The 24,668-nt window shown below is 43.0% G+C and overlaps 1 protein-coding gene across 1 annotated transcript in view; it reads left to right on the top strand.

Annotated features, from left to right (window-relative positions):
* The window catches only part of NEK11 (NIMA related kinase 11), a 273,104-nt gene extending 249,519 nt beyond the window's left edge, over positions 1–23,585 (top strand). Inside the window, 2 exon segments of the mRNA XM_059920355.1 lie at positions 23,409–23,460; positions 23,462–23,585. Coding sequence (XP_059776338.1) covers positions 23,409–23,460; positions 23,462–23,585 — 176 coding nt within the window.
* The last annotated feature ends 1,083 nt before the right edge of the window (positions 23,586–24,668 follow it).

Below are 24,668 nucleotides of genomic sequence, written 5' to 3'. Positions count from 1 at the left end.
CTGTAAAGCCCAACTGAAACTACACACGTTAATGCTGGGCCTTTGGGCAGTAGCTCCATTTTGTTCTTCTCATACGATAAAGAAAGTAATGGGCAGGGCCTCTATCCCTCCAGCTGCAGGCTGTGGGCACCCTCGACTGAACCAAAGGCAGGTAATTGTCACTTAAACCTGGGACAGTGTCAGCGATACCAGGTATTACACGAATCAAGGAAATATTGAAGGACTCTGTGTGACAGAAGTTATTATTGACTTTTGGAGATGAAGCAAATAAAATACAATCTGATTTAAAAGTAAGAGTTCCTGTAAGAGTGGGGAAAGTAAGCATAGGTTTAATGCAACATTGTTTGGTCCTTTTGCTGCTGTGGGCCAGGCTGGATCTGGTGGTTGAAGCAGCAGTGACAGACTGAGCCAGCTCGTTATTTTATCACCTTGTAATATTTGCAGGGGGCATTCCTGACTCTAAACAGTAATGCTCACCTGCTCCCCACTGATTGCTGATGCTTCTGCTTGTTGTTTCTGGCAGGGAGCTCTGTCAACTAAGTCTTGTTCCTCAAAGTGTGGGCCCAGACCAGTAGCATCAGTGTCACCTGGAAGCCCATTAGAAATGCAGAATCTCAGGCCCCACTCTAGTACTACGGAATCAGAATCTGCATCTTAAACAAGGATCCTCCACGAATCCTTTCTATGCCCATTAAAATTAGAGACACATCTAAATTGTCCTCACCTATGTCCTACTTGCCCACACTGCAGATTTCTGTGCACTGTATTCCCCGCAACAGTCTGCTTCCGACTTTTGTTTCTGCTTTCTCAAGATATATTTGACATGTAACGTTGTGTAAGGTTAAGGTGTACACTAAGAGAATTAAACTAATAGGTCATTAGTCTGTTGTGGCTCTAATGCTGATGCAGCCAACATCAGCAAACCAAAATCTAATCCTGTAAATACCTCAAGGTTATGGAATTGAAACCTAGGGACAACCGAGCACAAACTGCCAATCAGGCTTGAAGCTGCAGCCAGTCAATGATTTCCTCACTTGGCTTCCACCTTTTCTCTGTAAAGTATCTCCCTGAGCTCCTGTCAGTGGAGGCGCCTCACCACTTCTGATTTAACGCCACTCCATTCAAATCTATTTTTGCTCGATAAACTCTTAAATTGTTCAATATGCCTCAGTTTATCTTTTACCATGTACAAGGTGATGGTTTGATACAGGTACATCATGATTTGATACACTTACCACAATAAGGTTGGTGAGCGCATGGTCACCTCACAGTTACTGTAAAATACAGAACACGTCACAGAATTGCACGTCATCCTTAGGCAGGGGCCACACTGCCCTCCTCCACGTGGGTCCAGTTTCAGCACATGTCCTCCCAGAGGGAACACCCGACCTCCAGCTAAGCCCATTTCCTGTTCTCTTCTAATTCTCTACCTGCCACACGAATTCTTCACTGGCCTTCACTCTGTTCCCCTGTCTCTCCTCCCATTAGATCAAATAATAAGGTGGGAAGGAAGAAAGGAAGGAAGGGAGGGAAGGAGGGAGGGAAAGGAGGAATGTGGAGGGAAGGAAGGGAAGGAGAAGGAAGGATGGAAGAAAAGAAGAAAGTCAGGAAGGAGGGAAGGAAGACGGAGTGAGAAGGGTGTAGGGAAGGAGGGAGGGAGACCCAGTTTTCATGGATCCATGTGTTGCAGGAGCTCATGAGCTCTGTTTCAAATACACCCACGCAAATATATCCCATCCCCTATTTCCATTTTAAAATGAAGCAGTGGCTTCATACAGTGTTCAAGACAGTGTTCATTGGTGTGACAATTTGGAGGGCACCTTGCCAAAGTTTATTCAAGTTCTTAAAGTGAACATTATCTTTGATCCAGCAATTTCAGAATTTATCTCACAAATGTACTTGCATAAATGCACAGAAATGTTTGTCAAAAGTGTCTATCACAGGGGCTTCCCTGGTGGCGCAGTGGTTGAAAATCTGCCTGCCAATGCAGGGGACATGGGTTCGAGCCCTGGTCTGGGAAGATCCCACACACCGCGGAGCAACTGGGCCCGTGAGCCACAACTACTGAGCCTGCGCGTCTGGAGCCTGTGCTCTGCAACAAGAGAGGCCGCGGTAGTGAGAGGCCCGTGCACCACGATGAAGAGTGGCCCCCACTCGCCGCAACTAGAGAAAGCCCTCACGCAGAAACGAAGACCCAACACAGCAAAAAATAAATAAATAAATAAATAAATAAATAAATAAACAAGCCCAGGTATATTTCTAAAAAAAAAAAAAAAGTATCTATCACAGGATTGTTTAATAGCAAAAAGCTATAAACAGCTGAAAGTATCGATACAAGTTGTTTTGAAAAATCAATGCATGTCCCTGCAATGGAATAATATCCTGGCACGAAAATGAACTGAGGAAGGTTTGCATGTGCTTCTGTGGTGAGCTGTCTAGATTATGCTGTTACCTGAGAAAAAGAAGGCGCCAGACAATATGCATATTACCCCATCCATGTTACTTTTAGTGTGTGTGTACATGTGTACATTTATAAAACATAGTTACTAACTTACTGTATTTGTATCCAATGGAATTCTACAGCCATTACAAACACTACTTTGGCAGAATTTTGAATACTTGGGACATCTTTGTGATGTGATGCTAAGTTTAGAAAAAAAAGCAGGACATTAGTGTCATGGTTTTTCTCCCCCTCCTTACTTGAGCATTTTCCAATGTTATTAAATATTCCCCAAAATATCATTTATTTATCTATAATATTATATCCTACTCTTGGGTTTTTAAGTTCTTTTCAGTTTTTCCAACTCATATATAATTTTGACAAAATTATTTTTAACCTAACGTTGTTTTGAATTTCAGGCTCTCTCCTAAGATAAATGTCTTGTAATTACTGGTTCATAGGGTATGAGATTTTATTATAATTATTTGTTCATAGGATGTGACCCTTGATATTTATTGCCAACTTTGTTTCTGTAATTCACAAAGATTGTTAATGTAATATTTTCAATTTTTGTTAATGTGATTAGTTATTAAAAGTCATCATTTGTTCCACAAATTTTAAAATTTGGCATAAAACAGTTATTGATGCCTACTGTGTGCCAAGCTGCCTTGAAGCCACTGGGCACATCATCACGAATAAGATGTCTCCACCTTCAACTCAAAGTGTGATCCCAGGACAGCACACATAATTAGAATGTGATGCAATTTGGCCGATCATAGAATTATGCCCAGCGTGCCATGGAACACAGCAGGCCTATAGTGTAACTGTGACAATTAACCAAGAAAGGGATGAGATTCTTACACTTCACTTTGATGCTTCTTCTCTCACATTCCAGCTAAAGACTGATGCTAACATAGTGAGGGGGGAGTTTTCTTTTCATACTCCTGTCAGAGTTCAAGTATTAACTACACCTGACATAAAAAGGAAGTAGAAAAGAAACTTACCTTAGTTTGTGTGTCAACTATCTATATTTCTGTGTCACCATTTGTATATTTCACAGATGCAGAAGGTTATAAGCCTCCTTCAAGGACACATACATTCATCCTGAATCTGTAACCAAACTTGACCTTCCCACAGCCCACGTCTCCCTGCCTGCTTAGAATAGAAAGATGGTTGTCTAGTCTTCAAAGCATTTGCCCCAACTTCCAAAAAATATCTCCAAATAAAAGAGACAACCCAGCCTCCACAAATAGCACTGTCAACCCTCTTAATATTTCTTAGGTCAAGAAATTCTTAACTGAAACATTCTAACTAGGTTGACTAAATGAAATTGCCAATATTTGACTTTTTTAACTTGTAAAAGTAGCAATTTCATGTAGTTCAACTAAAACCTGCAATTTAATTCTTCCTGTTTCTTCCCAAGACTACGCATATATTAGAACTAATTGAAACTTCATTTCACACCAAATGATTTTCTGCAGTATCTGCCCCAGATACAAAGAAAAGGTGGGAAAATTATTAACACAGGTTTATGCTTGGTTTTCACTCCTTAGTCAGATGATCAGTAAGATAAAATTAGAATACATTATTTCTTAAATTGAAGGGAAAGAGGTTTCCTGCTTATTTAAGTAGAGAGACTTCTAGCTGATGCAGAATTAGGAGTCAGGGGCAAACATGGGCAAGCAAACCCAGCAAACTGCCAAACAAACTATAATTCATAATCTCCAACCCAAACAAGGTTGGCGTCCTCCTCTTAAGACAAACACGATGCTGAGAGTGTGTTATGAATCCAAGATTGTTACTAATGCAAAGCTGTGCATCAGAGATTTAGGGAGAAGGAAAGAGAAGAGAGAGAGAGCGAGAGAGAGCACACGCTTCAGCCCAAAATTCATGAGGGCCCCTTTTCTATTACTCATATCAGATTTAAATTCATATTGTAAAAAGTTAAGTTTAGTAATTCTGTAGAGGGTGCTGGTATGGGAAGTGATGCCTTGGAGCTTGGAAAGCTGGTCTGATCCCATAAAAGCATCAGAATTTTCTTCAAAAGCTATTTCATAGCTTGAAATGCTTTTTGGAGTCCTGCTATTCAAAGTGTAATCCACAGCTCCAGCCAGTGTTTCTCAGACTCTAAAGTGCATACGAATCACTTGGAGTCTTGTTAAATGGAGATTCTGATCCAGCGGGTCTGGGTGGGGCCTGAGAGCCTGCATTTCCAACCAGCTCCTGTGAGGGGTGATGCTGTGGGCAGGATCGTGCTTTGAGTAGCACGGGTAAAACACCCTTCTGACGGCCTTTGTTCCTCTTTCTAAACTGGTGATCTTGTCCTGCAGGTCACATACTGAACACTGAAGTCAAGAGGCCCCCCTCAGTGACCTTGCTCTCTCCTCATTCAAATCTTCTGCCTGTAAATGGGGCGAACAAACCTAGTGGAGGGGAGAATCTTAGACTTTCCTGGTAGGAGGAAATTTGGAGATTATCCTAATCCAACCCTTTCCCCTCCACCTCCCCAGCCCATCTGTACCCTAAAGTCAGAGCCTGAGATCTTGCCTTACAGGGTTTGCAGCTCTCAGCCCATCCCATCGGATGTGGGAGAGCTCTGCAGGATAAGGGTCTCTTGCAGATATTTTCAAATAAGTGGAAGTAACTTAAAAAAACCATTGCTCAAAATTTCTCACAAACCTCACCTTAATGAGGGGTCTCCTCCTTTGGTGTTAGGAAAGAAGACAAGAAACGCAGTGTTTCCAGAGGGGAGGCGGTAGGGGATTCCCTCCTGCCTGGCCCTCTTTCCACAGCAGTAAAAGCACAGCTCAATCTTGATCTGCTCCCACCTGTCAAGAGCAGGTGTCAACCTCAGTTATTGTTTTGCAAATTCATTTCAGTCCTTTAATGATACTCAGCAGAGAATGAGGTAGTGCTTCCCTTATCTCTGCTGTTTTTCCTAAGGCCTGTGCCTCATGGGCTTTCCCAGGCTCTATCTCCTCCCTCCCTCCCTCTCACTCTGGAATGCATGTCTCATAAAATGTACTGTGATAAACCCATCTGCAGTCACCAAGGGAGAGGTATAATAAAGGCAATGGGTGAACATGTTTGAAATACGAAGTGACGAAAATCATCTTTTATTTATGGAGAAACATTTTAATTTGGGTCATAAAATCAAATGTAACTATGCCTAGGGAGTCAGGACTAAAAAGGAATGTTCTCATTTAAAGAGTCTGCTCTCTTGTGTCCTTTGTAGTTGCTGTAACACCGTTTTTAAGCCCAACAGGTCCTCTTGTCATTAAGGTCCTCAGTGACAGTTTAGCCAGTAAATTTCACATCACATGTGGGTGGCCATATAATTTATTGTCTAAACCAGGACCCTTTTGACAATGGAATGGGCACCATCGGTGATAATGCTTCTGTGTCAGGCAGGCACTGAGACCATCTCAGGTTAACCAAGAGGTTCTGGAGGTTGAATTAATCACCAGTGCCTAGAGATTTAATCAACCATGCGGTGTAGTGAAGCCACCATTAAAATCCAAAAGGAGGGGTTTCAGAGAACTTCCAGGTTGGTGAAGCAGAATGCCTCCCTGTGCCACTGTGCTGGGCTCCAAACTCCAAGAGGACTGAAGTTTCTTTGTTCTCGACCTCACCCTATGTATCTCTTCATCTGGCTGTTGGTTCCTGTGCTTTAATATCCTTGGTAATAAACCACTCATCTGCCGTGTGGCTGACAGGGTCTTGGTGCTCTGGCCGGGTGTCAGGCCTGAGCCTCTGAGGTGGGAGAGCCAAGTTCAGGACATTCATCCACCAGAGACCTCCCGGCCCCATGTAATGTCAATTGGTGAGAGCTCTCCCAGAGATCTCCGTCTCAACACTAACACCGAGCTCCACTCAACAACCAGCAATCTACAGTGCTGGACACCCTATGCCAAACAACTAGCAAGACAGGAACACAACCCCACCCATTAGCAGAGAGGCTGCCTAAAATCATACTAAGTTCACAGACACCCCAAAACACACCACTGGACGCAGCCCTGCCCACCAGAAAGACCAGATCCTGCCCCATCCACCAGAAAACAGGCACCAGTCCCCTCCACCAGGAAGCCTACACAACCCACTGAACCAACCTTACACACTGGGGGCAGACACCAAAAACAACGGGAACTACGAACCTGCAGCCTGTGAAAAGGAGACCCCAAACACAGTAAGGTAAGCAAAACGGGAAGACAGAGAAACACACAGCAGATGACGGACCAAGGTAAAAACTCACCAGACCTAACAAATGAAGAGGAAATAGGCAGTCTACCTGAAAAAGAATTCAGAGTAATGATAGTAAAGATGATCCAAAATCTTGGAAACAGAATGGAGAAAATGCAAGAAACGTTTAACAAGGACCTAGAAGAACTAAAGAGGAACCAAGCAATGATGAAAAACACAATAAATGAAATTAAAAATTCTCTAGAAGGGATCAATAGCAGAATAACCGAGGCAGAAGAATGGATAAGTGACCTGGAAGATAAAATAGTGGAAATAACTACTGAAGAGCAGAATAAAGAAAAAAGAATGAAAACAATTGAGGACAGTCTCGGAGACCACTGGGACAACATTAAACACACCAACATTCAAATTTTAGGGGTCCCAGAAGAAGAAGAGAAAAAGAAAGGGTCAGAGAAAATATTTGAAGAGATTATAGTTGCAAATTTCCCTAACATGGGAAAGGAAATAGTCAATCAAGTCCAGGAAGCACAGAGAGTCCCATACAGGATAAATCCAAGGAGAAACATGCCAAGACACATATTAATCAAACTATCAAAAATTAAATACAAAGAAAAAATATTAAAAGCAGCAAGGTAAAGCAACAAATAACATACAAGGCAATCCTCATAAGGTTAAGAGCTGATCTTTCAAGCAGCAACTCTGCAAGCCAGTAGGGAGTGGCAGGACATATTTAAAGTGATGAAAGGGAAAAACCTACAACCAAGATTACTGTACTCAGCAAGGATCTCATTCAGATTTGACAGAGAAATTAAAACCTTTTCAGGTTAACCAAGACATGGTCCTCCTAATTATGGGCAGTTTGTACTCTGGGACCCAGTGACATTCTGGCATTTAGACATGAAGCTGTCCAAGAAAAATTGCACCAGACAGAAATCAAACAGGCAAGGAAGAGTTTACTCAAGACTATTGCAATAAGGGAGAGAGATTGACCTCCATGCTGAATACAACAGGGGCAGCTGGGGATGTGTAACCAGTGGGCAGGGAGAGGTCAGTGGATGGAAGATTACTAAGGGAATTGGTTAGGTATGAAGGGCATGGGAATACTTGCTGAGCTGGGCCCAGTGGGACAGAGACTGCAGCCGAGGATGAGGCCTTGTTGAGGAGAGGATGGACTCAGAGGAGCCTGACTAAAGTTTAGTCAAAGAGGGAATTCTTACGGAATCTCATCAAATGACAGGCAGCTTTTAAAATTCATTCTTCCCCAAGGAAACCCATAGTTTCCCAACTGTAATAACTCACTCTTGCTCTGAGAAATTCTTCCAAACATATTTATGTTCTAATTTCTTTTCCTTTATGATTTTATTTCCCTTTGCAAATCCAATTATTCTTGTGTTTGATTAGAAAATCTATTTTATCTTCTGATGTTTGCTTCGACTCCAGCAAAGCTAGGGTGAAATTGACTTTTGAAAAATTAAGAATGTGGTTTGAATTGACCAAGGGAAGCACAGTCATAATTCAGCCAGGAAGGACTTATGAGTGGTCCATGTCTCATGGTGCATTGTTTAGTGGGTCTTAGTGAACAGAAGAAAAAGCAAGGGATTTATTTATATTATATTTATTTCACACGTATGTCCATCATGGTGGAGACCAGTATAGGATCCACTCTGAAGCCCAGTGCTCACCACTGGGGAGGCCCCTTCCCCGTCCTGGAATCACTTTCCTCGTCTATAAAATGAAGGTGTTCGATTAGATGACTCCTTGGTACTTTGCAGGGCTTTTCAAAAGTTCCATAATTCTGATTTTTAAATCAGTCTATCCCTCTGTGGATTGCATCTTCTTATAAAATATACACCTTGGGGCCATTATAAAGGATCAAATATGAGTGATGGTAAATCACTCTGAAAATAATGACTTTATGTAGGAACTGTGTCTGAAAGGCTTGGTTTTCCATGCATGTGTATATTTTGTAGTTTAAGGTATAATGAATCCAAGGAGGGTATGCAAGAATGTTCCCAGCAAATGTAAAATAGATAGCTAGTGGGAAGCAGCTGCACAGCACAGAGATCACTTCGGTGCTTTGTGACCACCTAGAGGGGTGGGATAGGGAAGGTGCGAGGGAGATGCAAGAGGGAGGAGATATGGGGATATATGTATATGTATAGTTGATTCGCTTTGTTATAAAGTAGAAACTAACACACCATTGTAAAGCAATTATACTCCAATAAAGATGTTAAAAAAAAAAAAAAAAAAAGAATGTTCCCAGCAGCTTTGTTAGTAAAAGTGATAGTGAGGTGGGGAAGGGGTAGAAACAACGTGAAAGGTACTTCATCAGGAGAACAAATGCAGAATAGTGCTGGAATGGCACACAGATAATCAGTGAGCTCCAGCATCAAAGGGGATAAATATCAACAATTTTGAGCAAAAAAGGCAAGAAAAAAGCCAAGTATGATATCACTTAAAGTGTAAAAGCACACTGAACGGTGCTACTTGTTTTGAGGGTTACATACTTACATATATAATAAAAGTATTTTTTAAATGCTTGGTGATGATAAAACACCAGATTCAGAATAGTGGGGAATGGGAAGGGGTTATAATTAGGGAGGGAATTCAGAGCTTCAGCTGCATTTGCTAATGCTTGAATCCTTAAACTGGGAGTTGGTTATGTGTGTGTTCATTGTATTATACTTTACACTTTTTTGTATATCTTAAAATATTTTATGACATCCTTGTAATAAAGTTGGGAGAGTTACGAAAAGCCATGGCATTCATTTGTTTGTAAAGATTAGAAACTGAGTCCCAACAAGTCGCTATAATTTTTTAGTAGCAAAGGTTAACGTGCATTTAAAAGCTCCATGCTACCTGCCCCTCAATTACAATATACCAAACAATCAAAACAAAACAAACAAACAACTTCCAGTGTACACATTGTCAAAATACTGGTCAGGTACCAGTGTTTTGAGTTGCAACTGCTTATGTTTCTAACTACTATTGTTATTTACTTATAATTTTTGCTGTTCTGAGAAAAGTTTGTGAAAACATGTATATGGGTAGGAGATATAAAATTGAGACTGGATGCCAGATTGATAAATGAACAGTTTACCCTGCAAATAAGCACCAACTCAGCTCTGAGCTTGCAGGCAGCCTAGACAGGAGGAGAAACCCTCTGAGTCAACAGCAGCCAGCTTAGTAGGAGAGTTTTCTTGGTTCGAAAATTTGGGGAAGAATTAATCACAAGGATCCTTACATCAAAGGCACTGAAGCATTTTGAGTGGTGCTCAAATCTGTTGATTTGCCCTTGACAGTGGCTCCTTGTGATTCATCCACTTCACACAGCACCAGAGTGATCTGGTTATAACAGGGCTCAGATCGTGTCAGTTCTTCAGAGGCTCCCCTGCACCCAGGTCAAGGCAGGGCTCCTTACCTCGGCCTCCAAGGTCGCTGCCCCTGCCTGACCATCTGCCCTCTTCTCCTGTCACTCTTCTCCCCTGAGTTAGGCCTCAGCCACCCCAGTCTTCTTCCGTACAGAGCTTCACCTGCCTGGCCCCTTCTTTTTCCCTCAGTTGGGAATGCCCTGCTCCCAGATACTGGCCTGGATGATTCATCCTACCATTCAAGTCTCCATTCAAATGTCGTTCCTACGCCTGCCCCCCAGAGAGGCCTTCCTTAATTACATTGGCAAAGGTAACCTCCCTCCTAGTACCATCCCTAGGCCCTGGGCCTGGCTGTCGAGGACGCCACTGTGGTCATCCTCCAGCCTCATCCCTCCCCATGGAGCAAGAAGCCCATGGGGCCAAGGGGACCTGCATACTCAGGGCCTGTGTCTCCTCTTCTAGACCATGCCCTGGTCACCTGGAACCCCGCAATTCTCTTAGGCCCAAATGACCTAAGCTCATTTCCAGAGTCCACGGGCCTCTGCCTCAGGGCCCTCCTCCCGGGGGTGGTCTGTGCTGCCAGTTTGCACCCCCCAACGTCGGAGGTGGCCCACAGGGTGGCTGGCTGTCTGCAGAAGGCATCAGTGGCTCTTGGACGTAGGGACTGAGGCGTCAAGTGTGTGCAGAGACCCCGCACTGTGGGAGATGGAGCCAGGCTGGGGAGAGGTGGGCGCAGGGTCGGGATGTACATCTAGGGATGAGGGTCGGGGGGCTGGCACACCCAGCTCTGTCGCATTCCATTGCAGAACTCGGAGGAGTCTGAGAATACTGAAGCTGGCCTTCCAGGTCTCTGTGAAGTTAATTTGTCAGGGTAAGAAGGTAGGTCATATTTTATTTAACAGTTTGTTAGCTTGGTTCATAACTTATAGATATTTAGACATGTGGGACTCCACTGGTCCTCTTGCTGTATCCCCACAAATGTTCGAGGCGGGCCTTGCTTCCTCTGCATTAGGGTCAGTCAAGAAGATGGGGGAGCTGGTTCAAAATGACAGGGCCTGGCGGTCACCAAGCAGCCTGTACCAGACCCCCTAGAAGCACCTTTTCTGCCGCCACCTTGCTGGGGGGCTCAAACCCTATTCTAGGCAACCCTGCTCTCACTCTTCCATTTCCCTGTTTTACTTTCTTTGCAGCAATGACAAAAATCTGAAATTACCTTATTTGTTTGTTTATTTGTTTAATATCCATCATCTTCCCACTAAAATATGAGTACTGTGAAGTCACAGGCTTATGGCTGCTTCTTAGAACTTGGCATGCACTAGGCACTCATTAAAGATCTGCTGAATGAATAAATAATGTAGGGGCAGCTTTGTGCCAGGACCATGCTGGGTACAAGGATGACTAAGAAAGGCCCTCTGTCCCCAGGGGGCCCCAAGTCCAGTGGGGGAGCAGACCGGAAAACAGACAAAAGTCCTTTGCTTTCAGTTTTACACTCCTCAAGTGGTTAATTAATCTGGAAACAAAAATGTAAATGTAGCCATTATTGGGGAACTTCTACTGGGCAGAGGAAAGGTTTGCAAAGCAAATCAACCCCAAGGTAAGAGAGAGACTTTCCTGTTAGTCCTCACTAAGGGACAGGGCTAAGGGAGCTTTGATGATGCTGCGGGAACGGGTGGAAACTCATTCCTTCTCCCTGAAGAGAAACTGCTTGTGATTCTTCTAGGAGGGGGGATGGTGTCAAACATTTTCTGCTGCTAAGCTAAAATATTGTTTAGAACAGGAGGCTACAATGCCCTCGGCTGCTGCTCTCTGTCGTATTTAACTCTCACGGCAGAGGGTGACGGCTGTAGAAGGGCATCGCCTCGGCTGCTCACTCCCTCCATCCTTCTCCGAGGCCTCGCACGTGCGGCGGGGCAGCCGGCTAGGCAGCTCTCCAGATGCCCCGGTGTGCAAGTGTGAAAGAGGACGGCAGGGACACAGCCCCTTCCACACAGAATTATTTTAAGAAAACAATGGACATATATACACTACCAAATGTACAATAGATAGCTAGTGGGAAGCAGCCGCACAGCACAGGGAGATCAGCTCTGTTGTGTTTTGTGCCCACCTGGAGGGGTGGGATAGGGAGGGTGGGAGGGAGACGCAAGAGGGAGGGGATATGGGGATATATGTACACGTATAGCTGATTCACTTTGTTATACAGCAGAAACTAACACACCATTGTAAAGCAATTATACTCCAATAAAGATGTTAAAAATTAATTAATTTAAAAAAATTAAAAAAAACAAAAAACAAAGCTTGTTCCTTTCCACTCAGAGAAATATGAGGTCATTTTTATCCACAGATGATCACGTAGGCCCCATAAAGCCAATCCACTTGAAATAGGATGAAAATAACATAAGAAATACTGAAAAGTACACTTGATCAGAGTTTTATCTTAAAAAACAATTTGGAAAACAAGTAAAAATCACAGAAGTGATCTTACACTTTGCAAAATTAGGTTATAATTTCACTATGTGCTAATTCTTAGAACAAATACTAAGGATGCATATATTTTTATTTTTATCTTTTATTTTAATGTAGTTGATGTACAATATTATGTTAGTCTCAAGTGTACAACATAGTGATTCGACATTTAAATACATTACAAAATGATGGCCCCGATAAGTATAGTAACCATCTGTCCCCAAACAAAGCTATTAGAGCACCATTGATGATATTCCCTGTGCTGTACAACACCTCCCTGAGACTTTTTAATTTTATAACTGGAAGTTTGTACCTCTTAATTCCCCTCACCTATTTCACCCCACCCCACCCCTCTGGGAACCACCTGTTTGTTCTCTGTATCTATGAGTCTGTTTTCTTTTTGTTTGTTCATTTGTTTTGTTTTTAGATTCCACACGTAAGTGAAATCATATGATATTTGTCTTTCTCTGTCTTGTTTCACGTAGCATAATACCCTCTAGATTTATCCAAGTTATCGAAAATGGCAAGATTTCATTCTTTTCAGTGGCTATTCCATTGTGTGTGTATGTGTGTGTGTATATATATATATATTATATATATATATATGGTACATATTCCTCTGTCTCCTCATTTCCCCTACTTCTCTGTGTTTATTTCTACGTATCAGGCAGGTCCATTATGTCTTCTGATCTTGGATAAGTGGAGACGTCCTTACAGGAGACATCCTGTGAGGCCCAGTAGCACACTCCCTTCGGACCTATGTGCTCTAGGGGTGCTCCTTGCGTCAGCCGCGTGTGCACTTCTGATGTGGTGAGGCCGACCACTGTGGTCGTGCTCATAAGCAGGCTGACCCCCTGCTGGCTGTGCAGCCCAGTGGCTTGTGGCTGCCAGTGGGCAAGGAAGGTCTAATTGCCTAGAGAGGGGATTCCCAAATGGTACTTGCGAGTGCCAGCGCCAGTGCGGTAAATGAGATCCCAAAAATGTCTGCTTCCAGTGTCTCAGTCCCCGGGGGGAGTCCCACGGCCTCCTGCCTCTGCAGGAGGCTCTCTAAGATCAGCAAGTGGGTCTGAGCCAGGCTCCTTTGAACATCCTGCCTCTCTGCTGGGACTCGAGCCTGTGAGACTTTACACGTGCCCTTTAAGAGCAGAGTCTTTGTTTCCTATAGCCCTCCAGCTCTGCCAAATGTAAGCCCAGCTGGTGTTCAAAGCCTGACTTTCTGGGGCCTCATCTTCCCCATGCAAGATTCCCAGGCTGAGGCTGTTGCGCTTGGACCCCTTGCTCCTTGGGGAGAACCTCTGCACTTGTGATTTCCCTCTCATTTGTGGCTCACCGACCAGGGGATATGGCTGGACCCATTTTTGCCGCTCCTACCAGCTCATTGTGGTTTCTTCTTCATATCTTTAATTGTGGAAAATTTTTCCTGCTAATCTTCAGGTTGTTCTCAATGGTAGTTGCTCTGTAAGTAGTTGTAACTTTGGTATGTCCATGCGAGGAGGTGAGCTCAGAGTCTTCCTACTTCACCACTTTGACCCTCACATCAGATGTAAATATTTTAAAATAAAATTGTATGACATCACCTTATTCCTTCCTTACTTGGCTTTCAAGGTATATATTCATTCATCTGACAAGCATTTACTGTGTACTTGTTCTGTGCCAGGCACTATTCCAAGCAGTGGGATCAGTGAACAAAAAAGGTGAAAATAATCCCTGCCCTATGGACCTTATTTTCAAATGGGGTGATTGACAAATCCTAAAGGGAAAGCAGAGTACAGTAGAAAGTAACAATGTTAAGAAGAAAATACAAAGCAGGGAGGGTGGAGTGGCAGTGCAGAATGGGGGTAAAGTTTACAGTTTTAAAGAAGGTGGTCAGGGTAGGTCTCTGAAAAGATGACACCAGGGCAAAGACTTGGAGAGGATGAAGAAAAGAGATATGGATATCTGGAGAAAGAGCATTCTGGTCAGAGGGACAAGCAAGTGCAAAGACCCTGGCATGGGATGAGCCCAGTGTATTCATGGAAGGTCAAGGGGGTCAGTGTAGCTGGAATGGAGTGAGTGAGGGGAGGGAGGGAGGAGATGTGTTTGCAGAGGTATGGCGGGAAGATCGTTCAGGATATTCTAAACCACCAGAAGGATCTTGACTTTACTCTGGGTGAGATGGGGAGCCCAAAAGAGGGTTTTGAGCAGAGGAGGAAGGGATCTGGGTCACTCTGGCTGCTGAGTTGACAACAGACTGTAGGGGAGTGAGGGTAGAATCAGGAGACCAATTGAGAGACTACTGAAGCAGTCAGGTGAGAGAGCATGGTAGGTTGGACCAGGGTGGTAGTGATGGAAATGGTGAGAGCCAATAGGATTTAATAACTGGTCTGATTATGACAGACAGTGGACCATTAGAGTGTGACAGAAAGAGACAAATCAAGGATGACCTAAAGGTTTGTGGTCTGAGAAATTGGAAGGCAGGAACTGACATGAACAGACGTGGGCAAGGCTGCAGCACTAGGATGATTTGGAGGGAAGATCAGCAATTCATCTGGGCGTGATAACTGTAAGATGCCTACCAGACATTCAAGTGGAGATATCAAGTGGGTAGAATGTTCAGGGCATTCTTTCCTGAATGTCTGGAAACTTACTTCACAAGCTGCTTCCTTTCCCTTAGGAGAGCCCTTATTTCTTACAGGACACTGGGAACAAAGCTGTAGGGAGGAATCATGAACTAGGCACCAAGATACTATTACCACCCAGGCATTTTTTGGACTCTAGAGAAGAGAGAACCTTCTTGAAGGGGTGCAGGTGGAGCTCTCAAAGAATGCCCTGAGGTAATAGAAGGCTCTACTCCTGTCTTTCAGGCCAATATGTAAAAGGAAGGATAGCTAGACTTGGTAAGTCCCATGGGCAAGGACAATGCAAATTGACGGACAGTCTACAGAACAACTTGCTTCAAATGTTTGAAAGTGTCAAGGTCATTAAAGGAGATTAAAGAGACATGACAAATAAATGCAACATAATTATTTTGACCCGGATCCTTTTATTTATTACTGCACAACTGGGGAAACCTGAATGGATTAGAGAATTAGATGACAGTAATATATCAGTGGTAATTTCGTGATTTTGATGGCTGGTCTGTGATTATGTAAGAGAGTATCTTTATTTGTAAAGAATACACACAAAGTATGGGAGAAAGGGGCATCAGGTCAGCAACTTATTCTCAAAAGGCTCAAGTCAAAAAAGGGTTCTTTGAACTATACCTGTAACTCTTCTCTAAGTGTGAGATGGCTTCCAAACTAAAAGAATATTTAAAATGTGAGGACATTTTCGTTTGCTGTTCTTATAGAACTACACAGACACAGACCTCTTCTTTAGAGCCTCTGAGAGAGAGATAGAGGGCACACAGAGCAATCAATAGCTGACGGGAAAATAAATAGATATGATAAATCTATTGCTTACAAAGAACAAGTAAACATGAGAAGAGGTCAGTAAAGGAGTTTGGAGGATGAGAGATTGAGTTTAGAGGAGCTAGGCAGGGGAGGGCGGAAGTGCTCCCTTGCGGTTTAATGGAGATTTTCAGCTGGAGAATCAGCCAAATATATATACTGGGGGTTTCTCCAGGCAGCTGGAGCTTCTTTAGAACCGTGGGAGGCTTCCTTCAGCTCCCCTGTGTCTGCCACTGGCCTGGGCAGGGTGGTGATCCAGCCCAAAGAGCACCAGCCTGTAAATGAACCATCTGGGTTAAGATGATATTTAGGATATCTTAAACACTTAAAATACTTTGAGCAAGAGGATAAAATTGATCAAGGATATGAAGCATAGGACAAAATAGATGAAAAAGGATTAAAATATACTTTTATTCATTTGAAAATGTAAGTTCTTTTTATTTGAGATATCCACATAACTAAAGGGATAGTTCCTGCCCCCCTCTCTTTATAAAAACAAACCTAGAACCCCCTTTTTCCCCTTAAACAGCACAAGGAACACTCCCCTCTCTCCAAACCTTAGATTACAGCAAGAGAGTCCCCTTAAATAGAATTTTCTATTTTATGATTCCTAAAATACTGGAACACATCATTGCAGAAATATTACAGCCTATTTTCCCAGTGTCAAAGTAAATTTATGCTGCAATCTTACAATGCTAGCACACCTGTCACTTTTCTTTTGGCTTAAAATGAGTTTGTTTAATGGTATGCTTAATTTCTTGATTGACCCACAATTTATTTAGAATAAATAAATTTACAAACACAGAACTGTTTACTCCATATTTTTGTTACAGGTTTCTAACAATTGTGGTCAGATAACTAGATCTTGTATAAAATCAGTTATTTGAAATGTGTGGAGACTTGAATTGTTGTCTAGTATATGGTCAGTTTTTGTAAATGTTACATGAGAGTCTGTAAAGAGTGTAGGTTCTCTAATCCTCAAGAGGGAGAGGGTCCTATATATATTTATTAAATTTAGCTTATTAAGTATATCCAGATTTTCTATTACTAATTTTTCAAATGCTTTCCATCAATAACTGAGTAAGGTGTATTGAAATCCTACGTTATGAGGATGTAACTGACAGTTTCTCCCTGTAGTGCTTGATGTGTTTTGATTTTACTTTACTAGATGCATGTGAGTTTGGAATTTTTATTTCTTCCTGGTGAGTTGAACGGTTTTCATTGTCTAGTGGCATTCTTTATTCTAATAATGCTTTTTTTCCCCTTAGAATCTATTTTGTCTCATATTAATATAGCTACCTCAGATTTCTTTTGGTTATTATTTGCCTGGCATATCTTTTTTTTTTAGATTTGTTTACTCTCAACCTTTCAATGCCCTATATATTAACGTGTGTCTCATAAATTATACCTAGATGGATTTTGTTTTTTAGACATTTTATTCATCTACATTTACTAGAGGATGTTTAGATCACAAATAAAATAACCCTTCCAGGAATGATTAGCTATAGCAGGGTACCCAACAAACAAGAATCTGTGCCCAGGCCACAGAGCAGAAGCCAACACCATTTTCACAAAGGGCCTGAAAGTCACACGTCCCATATGGGGGTGCCACATGTCGCCCAAGCTTGGAAAATGCAGTCGTCTGTCTCTGTGCAGAGATCTGTCCTGTCTCTGCCCACCAGATTCAGAGACAGCCATTTGAAATACTAGACATGGAGAGAAGGGGTACAAAATCCATCTTTCATAAAGTTTCCTGGTACTTGTTAGCACCAGTGATCATTAAGATAGCCATGTTAAAAGGAAAGCTCATGGTGCCATTCTATTCCTGCAGTGCCTCATACATATGTGATGTGCAGGAATTTTTTTATATTCTGTAAAATCATTTTCAAGTTTCCTTAAACTGTGTCTGAAGAATAATCTGTGTTTCTTAATGCTTTCTGCTAAACTCGGTTTTCATGATTACTTCTACAAAATTACTTCTTTTTTAAACTCCCACTGTGCCACCAGACTTCTTATGTCATTTTTTTTTCAAATTCAGTTAGAAACGATAAAAATACTTAAGATAGTATCTTTTTTTGTTTTAATTTATTTGGCTGCGCCAGGTCTTAGTTGCAGCAGGTGAGCTCCTTAGTTGTGGCAGGCGGGCTCCTTAGTTGTGGCACACGGGCTCCTTAGTTGCGGCACATAGGCTCCTTAGTTGCAGCATGCATGTGGGATCTAGTTCCCTGACCAGGGACCAAACCCCCACCCCCTGCATTGGGAGTGCGGAGCCTTAACCACTGTGCCACCAGGGAAGTCCCCTAAAATAGTGTCTTAACTGGCAGTAGAACTACAAAATTACTTGAAGCTTCCAGTTAAATTGAAATAGGATTACTGTGCAATTCACCATTGGGAAAGCAACAATAATGTACATGATAGTAAAAACAATGGCTATCGGGTTCCTGGTAGGTGACAGGTACTCTGCTAAAATGTGTGTGTGTGTAACCTCCACTTAGATATGAAAAACCCAAGGCTCAGAGAGGTTAAGTAACTGGCTCAAGATCACACAGCCAGTGAAAGGGAGAGCCAGGATCCAACTCTGGTCTCTCTGAATCCAAAGTCCATATCATAGTGATGAAAAGAATGAGTTCCGGGGGGCTTCCCTGGTGGCGCAGTGGTTGAGAGTCTGCCTGCCAATGCAGGGGACACGGGTTCGAGCCCTGGTCTGGGAAGATCCCACATGCCGCGGAGCAACTAGGCCTGTGAGCCACAACTACTGAGCCTGTGCATCTGGAGCCTGTGCCCCGCAACAAGAGAGGCCGCAATAGTGAGAGGCCTGCACACCGCGGTGAAGAATGGCCCCCACTTGCCGCAACTAGAGAAAGCCCTCGCACAGAAACAAAGACCCAACACAGACAAAAATAAATAAGTAATTAATTAAAAAAAAAAAAAAAGAATGAGTTCTGGAGTGAAACTACTAGGACTCACATTCCAACTCCACCACTTCAAAGCTAGGTGGCAGTGGGCAAGTTATTTAATACCCTCCTCTATCTCATCTGTAAAATGGGAATAACGATAACGTCTATCCATACTGTTGTTATGAGGATTTAAAAGGATGATCTGAGACGATGCCCAGAATGGAACCTGGCACACAGAGAAATCTCAAGAACTGTTAGTTATTTTTTATGTTGTCAGGGAACATTTTGGGGCTTCTTTATCATCAATGGTTAATATTAATAATTACATTCTAAGGTTTCTTTAATGTTGTGTTCATGTGGTTCTCACTCTCTTCTTCGCGCATCCTCCGTACCTGCCAGGCCGCTTCACTGGTCTCCTGCTGCTCCCACGGTTGGCTCCCACCCACAGTCCTCCAGTTGTTACAGCGCCCCCTTCTCCTCCACTGGGTGTTCCCTGATTTTCCCAACAGTAAACTTTCATGAGACACTATTTGATGATAATTAGTGGCTGTCTGGGTGGTTCCTTCATTCCCCAAGTATTTCCTGAACACCTACTGCATGCCTGGTCCTGTTCTAGGTACTGAGTCCCTCCTTTATGGAATCTGTATGCTAATTAGGGGAGTAGGGTAGTTAGGGGAGTAACAATAAAGAAATATACGCAAAAAGATAGAAGAAAAATACCAGAGTGATAGGTGCTGTGCAAATGGTTCAGGTGATGTGATCCTGTGTAATCACTGGATGGATCCATTAGACTCAGTGGTCAAGGATGGTTTCTCCAAGAAAGAGGTATGTAAGCTGAGATCTGAATGGCAAGAAGGAGGCAGTGATGTGAACATCAAAGGGAAAAGCATTTCAGGGAAGAGGGTACAGCTAGTGCAAAGGCCTGGAGGTGGGAATAAGGCTTGGGTTTTATTTAAAGAACAGAAAGGAGGTAGGTGTGATTGGAGCCTAGTGGCTAAGACAGACTGTGGACAACACAGAGCAGGTTGGTGGAAGAAAGCAGGAGACAGATTATACACAACTTGATAAATGAGAGTAGAGAAGAGATCAGACCCTAATATTATATGAGTCTGTGAGGCAGGGAAGCGGTAGGATTTGACCATGTCAGCAAGGAAAGCTTGGATTTCTGCGAGTGGCTGAGGTGACAAGGTATGTGAGGCATCCTGGGATTGGTTCTGATAATCTCTTGGCAGAGTTGGGAAACCTACACAAGCTGGAGGATGTGGGACCCTAGGGCTGCTTATCTCTCCAGCACTTGAAGTTCCAAGACCTGTGTTTGAGTTCAAGTTCCATCAACCTAGTGGTTGTGTTAGTTTGTGAAAGTCAGCCTACTTATTCTCATCTGTAAAACGGAGATAAATGTTCAATGTATTGCCTAGTTCACAAGGGTCATTTGCGATAATAAATGTAAAAGCATTTTGCAAGTTCTGAAGTACTATAAAAATGTTAGTTAAAATTTAAGATACATATATCTTGCATTATAATTACAAGCCTCTAAACTAGAGCAGGATCAATTACTTCTTCTTTTTATCTGCCACAATACCTAACCCAGATCCTTGTGTTCTAGGGATTACAAGGTTGAATATTACTGTACAACAAAAGCATAAAAATTGAATGAAAGCATCTGTGATTAATGCCTTCAATGTTATTGTCAACATTACCATCATTACTGTCTAGCAGTAATGCTTTAAACATTTTGGAAAACAAAAAACAACCTCTGATTTTTCTTTGCACCAAATCCATTGAAATGAAGAGTAAAGAAACATTTATTCACAGTTAAAGTTATAAAAATATTTATACTTGGCCCTTAGTATCCATGGGTTCTGCATCTGTGACTTCAACTGGGGATCAAAAATATTTGAAAAAAAAAATTCCAGAAAGTTCCAAAAAGCAAAACTTGAATTTGCTTCAAACCAGCAACAATTTACATAGCATTTACATTGTATCTACAACTATTTACATAGCATTTACATTGTATTAGGTATTGTAAGTAATCTAGAGATGATGTGTGGGTAGGTTATATGCAAATACTATGCCATTCTATATAAGGGACTTTAGCATCCACGGGTTTTGTTATTTGCAGGGAGTCCTGGAGCCAATCCCCTGCCAATACTGAGGGATGACTGTATACACATCAACCTAATCTGTTCTCACAAAATATTTTATTTTTTAATCGAACTCAATACATATACAGAAAAGGGCATGAATCATAAGTGTATATATGAGTTTTCACAGGGTGGACACACTTATGTAATTAGCCCCACTTCTAGAAGTTTGATGCCAGGAAAGATTCCCCTAAATGAAAAAGCTGTGTTCCTAAGGGTGTCCATACAGTGTTATTGTGAAAAAAAACTAAATGTATGGTGGAGGAGTGATAAGGAAAGTGTCGGCACACAGATTCGGTGGAGCAGTATGGAGCCTTTAACAACCGTGAACTGTAAAACAAAATTCTCGACACTCGAGTGCCCTTGAGTCAGGCAGGTGGACGCAGCCTAGGATAAAATGGTCAGGAGTGAGGGAGGTGAGTGAAGAAGAGGCAGAAAATAGAGAGTGAGGAGGGCAGGCGCAGCCTGAAGATTTTCACATTCAAGTGTAAAAAATACGAATAAAACAGGAGAAAATAGAACATGGTGCTGATGGAAAAAAACACGTCCCATGCCAAGCTTAGCCCATAAGCCTTTAGTTTGCGACCCTGGCTAGAGATGAGGGGAAACAGAGGCAAAATAAACATTCCAGGTGTGGCGATATGATTAAAACACAGATTGTGGCTCCACATGGACCAGGACTGGGGCAAGTATGGAAGTGAGCGCTGGCCGCTGTGGGAACTTGGCCAAATTACCACAGCCTTTAAGCCTCAGTCTCTTCATCTGTAAAATAGGGATTTTTTAAAATGCCTCCCTTACAGAGCTGTTGTAAAGTGTAAGTGGGTAGAAAAGTGCCTAGCGGGTGGGTAATAGGACTATTCTTCTCCCCTCCTCTGCCTCTCTCTCCTCATTATCATTTGATTGTTCTCATTATCATTATTTCTGATTTCATATCCCAACCATCCTCTTCCCTTCGTTTGCCTGACTCCAGACACACTCGCCTTCCGGATATTTCTCCTGCACGTTTTAGCCTCAAGGTCCCCTCACCTCTTCCCCCCAATACTGGCTCACTTCCTGTGGGTCTCTCTCAACGACCCCTCCTCAGAGAGGGCTGCCCTGTCCACCCACCTTCTCCATCTCTCTCCCTGCTTTATTCTTCATTGCACTTAGCACCACCTATTTTATTATGTATGCATCTTATTAGTTACCTGTTTATTCTTTACCCTAGAACAGGGGTCCCCAACCCCGGGCCGCAGCCTGCTAGGAACAGGGCCGCACAGCAGGAGGTGAGCGGCAGGCAGGCGAGCAAGCGAAGCTTCACCTGCCGCTCCCCATCGCTCGCATTACTGCCTGGACCATCCCCATCCACCCCCATCCGTGGAAAAATTGTCTTCCAAGAAACCGGTCCCTGGTGCCAAAAAGGTTGGGGACCATTGCCCTAGAAGGTAAGCTCCATGAAGGCCGGAATTTGCCTCACTTGTTGAATGCTGTATTCATAGTTCCTAGAAGGATAATTGTCATGTAATAAACATTCAAGAAGTATTTGTTGAATATTGTTGAATGTTCAAGGTCTTGTTTTTCTCTAAATCCCAGGGTTACAATGTTATTTGTGTAATAAATGCTTTTATTTTTTTTTAATTATTTTTATTTTTATTTTTTAACATCTTTATTGGAGTATAATTGCTTTACAATAGTGTGTTAGTTTCTGCTTTATAACAAAGTGAATCAGTTATATACATGTGTTCCCATATCTCTTCCCTCTTGCATCTCCCTCCCTCCCACCCTCCCTATCCCACCCCTCTAGGTGGTCACAAAGCACAGAGCTGATTTCCCTGTGCTATGCGGTTGCTTCCCACTAGCTATCTATTTTATGTTTGGTAGTGTATATATGTCCATGCCACTCTCTCACTTTGTCACAGCTTACCCTTCCCCCTCCCCATATCCTCAAGTCCATTCTCTGGTAGGTCTGTGTCTTTATTCCCGTCTTGCCACTAGGTTCTTCATGACCTTTTTTTTCCCCTTAGATTCCATATATATGTGTTAGCATACTGTATTTGTTTTTCTCTTTCTGACTTACTTCACTCTGTATGACAGACTCTAACTCCATCCACCTCACTACAAATAACTCCATTTCGTTTCTTTTTATGGCTGAGTAATATTTCATTGTATATATGTGCCACATCTTCTTTATCCATTCATCCGATGATGGACACTTAGGTTAAATAAATGCTTTTAAAATGCAGTTGTTCCTCGGTATCCACGGAGGTTTGGTTTCAGGAAACTCTCCTCACCCCCGCCTTCACAGATAACAAAATCCACGGATGCTCAATTCCCTCGAATAAACTGGCAGCGCAGTTGGCCGTCTGTGTCCTCGGGTTCCGCACCCCCAGATTCAACCACCCGCGACACAGAGGGCTGACAGTACATTTTCTCTAAAGTGATCTCAATATGTAACACTTCTTACTCTTTCCTAACTTGCTTGGCAGATCAGCTGTGCAGAAGCTGGGGGCGGAGGTGTTTGAGGAGGTCTACAGTTACCTCGAGAACAAGGCAGCAGAGAGCCAGCGAGGCAGAGGTCCGGGTGGCTCTGGAAACAGTCATGCCTCGAGCCAGTGACTGTTCTGAGGTTGACCAGTGGCTCTACTTTGAGGAGCAGTTGCTGATCACAAGGGGAGAAGGGGCCACTCTTCTCCAGAACCATCACAAAGCAAATGTCAGAAACAAGCAGCTTCAAGTAGACAAATGCCTGTGAGCATCCGTCAGCACGTATGCTGGACTCTGTACTGGGAACTGGGTACAGAGCTGGAGCTGTTGTCTCTACTCTCAATCCCTTGTCAAATGGAATGGCTCCTTCAGGGAGTAGTAAACCTGGGCTAATCAGTGTTGTTGGGTCAAAACTGTGAGATCGGTCAAGTTTAGCTTCCTGAAAAGCATTCCCGCTTGTGTGCCCTTGGGGTTTCCAGCGGGGTTGGACCACCCTGACCTTGGCCTGGGAGAAGCACCTGCTCTTCACTGTTTCCACTTGGAGGACAGGCTCAGCGCCCAACCGCTCTGGGTCTCCACGGTCTGTGGGCACCTGCCCCTGAAGAGCGTTGGACCCCAGCCTCGGCCACACTGGGCTGCTGCCCATGGGTCAGATGTACCTGTCTCAGGTGACCTGCTTTTGACCCGCTTTTGCCCTTGAATGCTTAAAAAGCAAGAAGAGCATATGTGTAAGGATAAAGTGATTCCTTTCTGTGATTTATTCCCCAGACTCATCCATGGAGTATTGAAGACTTTTATTCGTAATAAATATATTTTCCATGGTTACAAAATAAATCACCTATTTTACCCTGTCCTTATCCAGAAGTATCCTATTGAATGTAGCACATCCATCTAAAGGTAATTATTACTTAAAGCAGCTAAGACTTGGTTTGTTTGTTGTCTATTATGGACCAGTGCTGTGCTCACTACTGTAAGGACCTTACTTCATTCGATCTTTTCAACAGAGAGAGAGAGAGAAATTCCCCACTCTGCAGCTGACGATGCTCGGGTTAGGTAACCAGTCAGGTCATGCAGTCCCGAGAAGCTGAGCTTAGGTTTCACCCAGATCTGTCTGACTCCAGTGCCCACGCTCGTAATCATAGTGCATGTGGGTTTCTGACCAGGGAGCTACATCAGACCTGCTTGAGCAGCTTCTTACACATGCACACGTTTAAGAAAATGTGTTAAAGGAAAAGTTACTCTGACACTTGTTACACCCATAG

The sequence above is a fragment of the Balaenoptera ricei genome, chromosome 4 (assembly GCF_028023285.1).
Source record: "Balaenoptera ricei isolate mBalRic1 chromosome 4, mBalRic1.hap2, whole genome shotgun sequence".
In the NCBI taxonomy this organism is placed as follows: domain Eukaryota; kingdom Metazoa; phylum Chordata; class Mammalia; order Artiodactyla; family Balaenopteridae; genus Balaenoptera; species Balaenoptera ricei.
The sequence above is the reverse complement of the archived record's forward strand: the minus strand, read 5'-3'. Positions and strand labels throughout refer to the sequence as shown.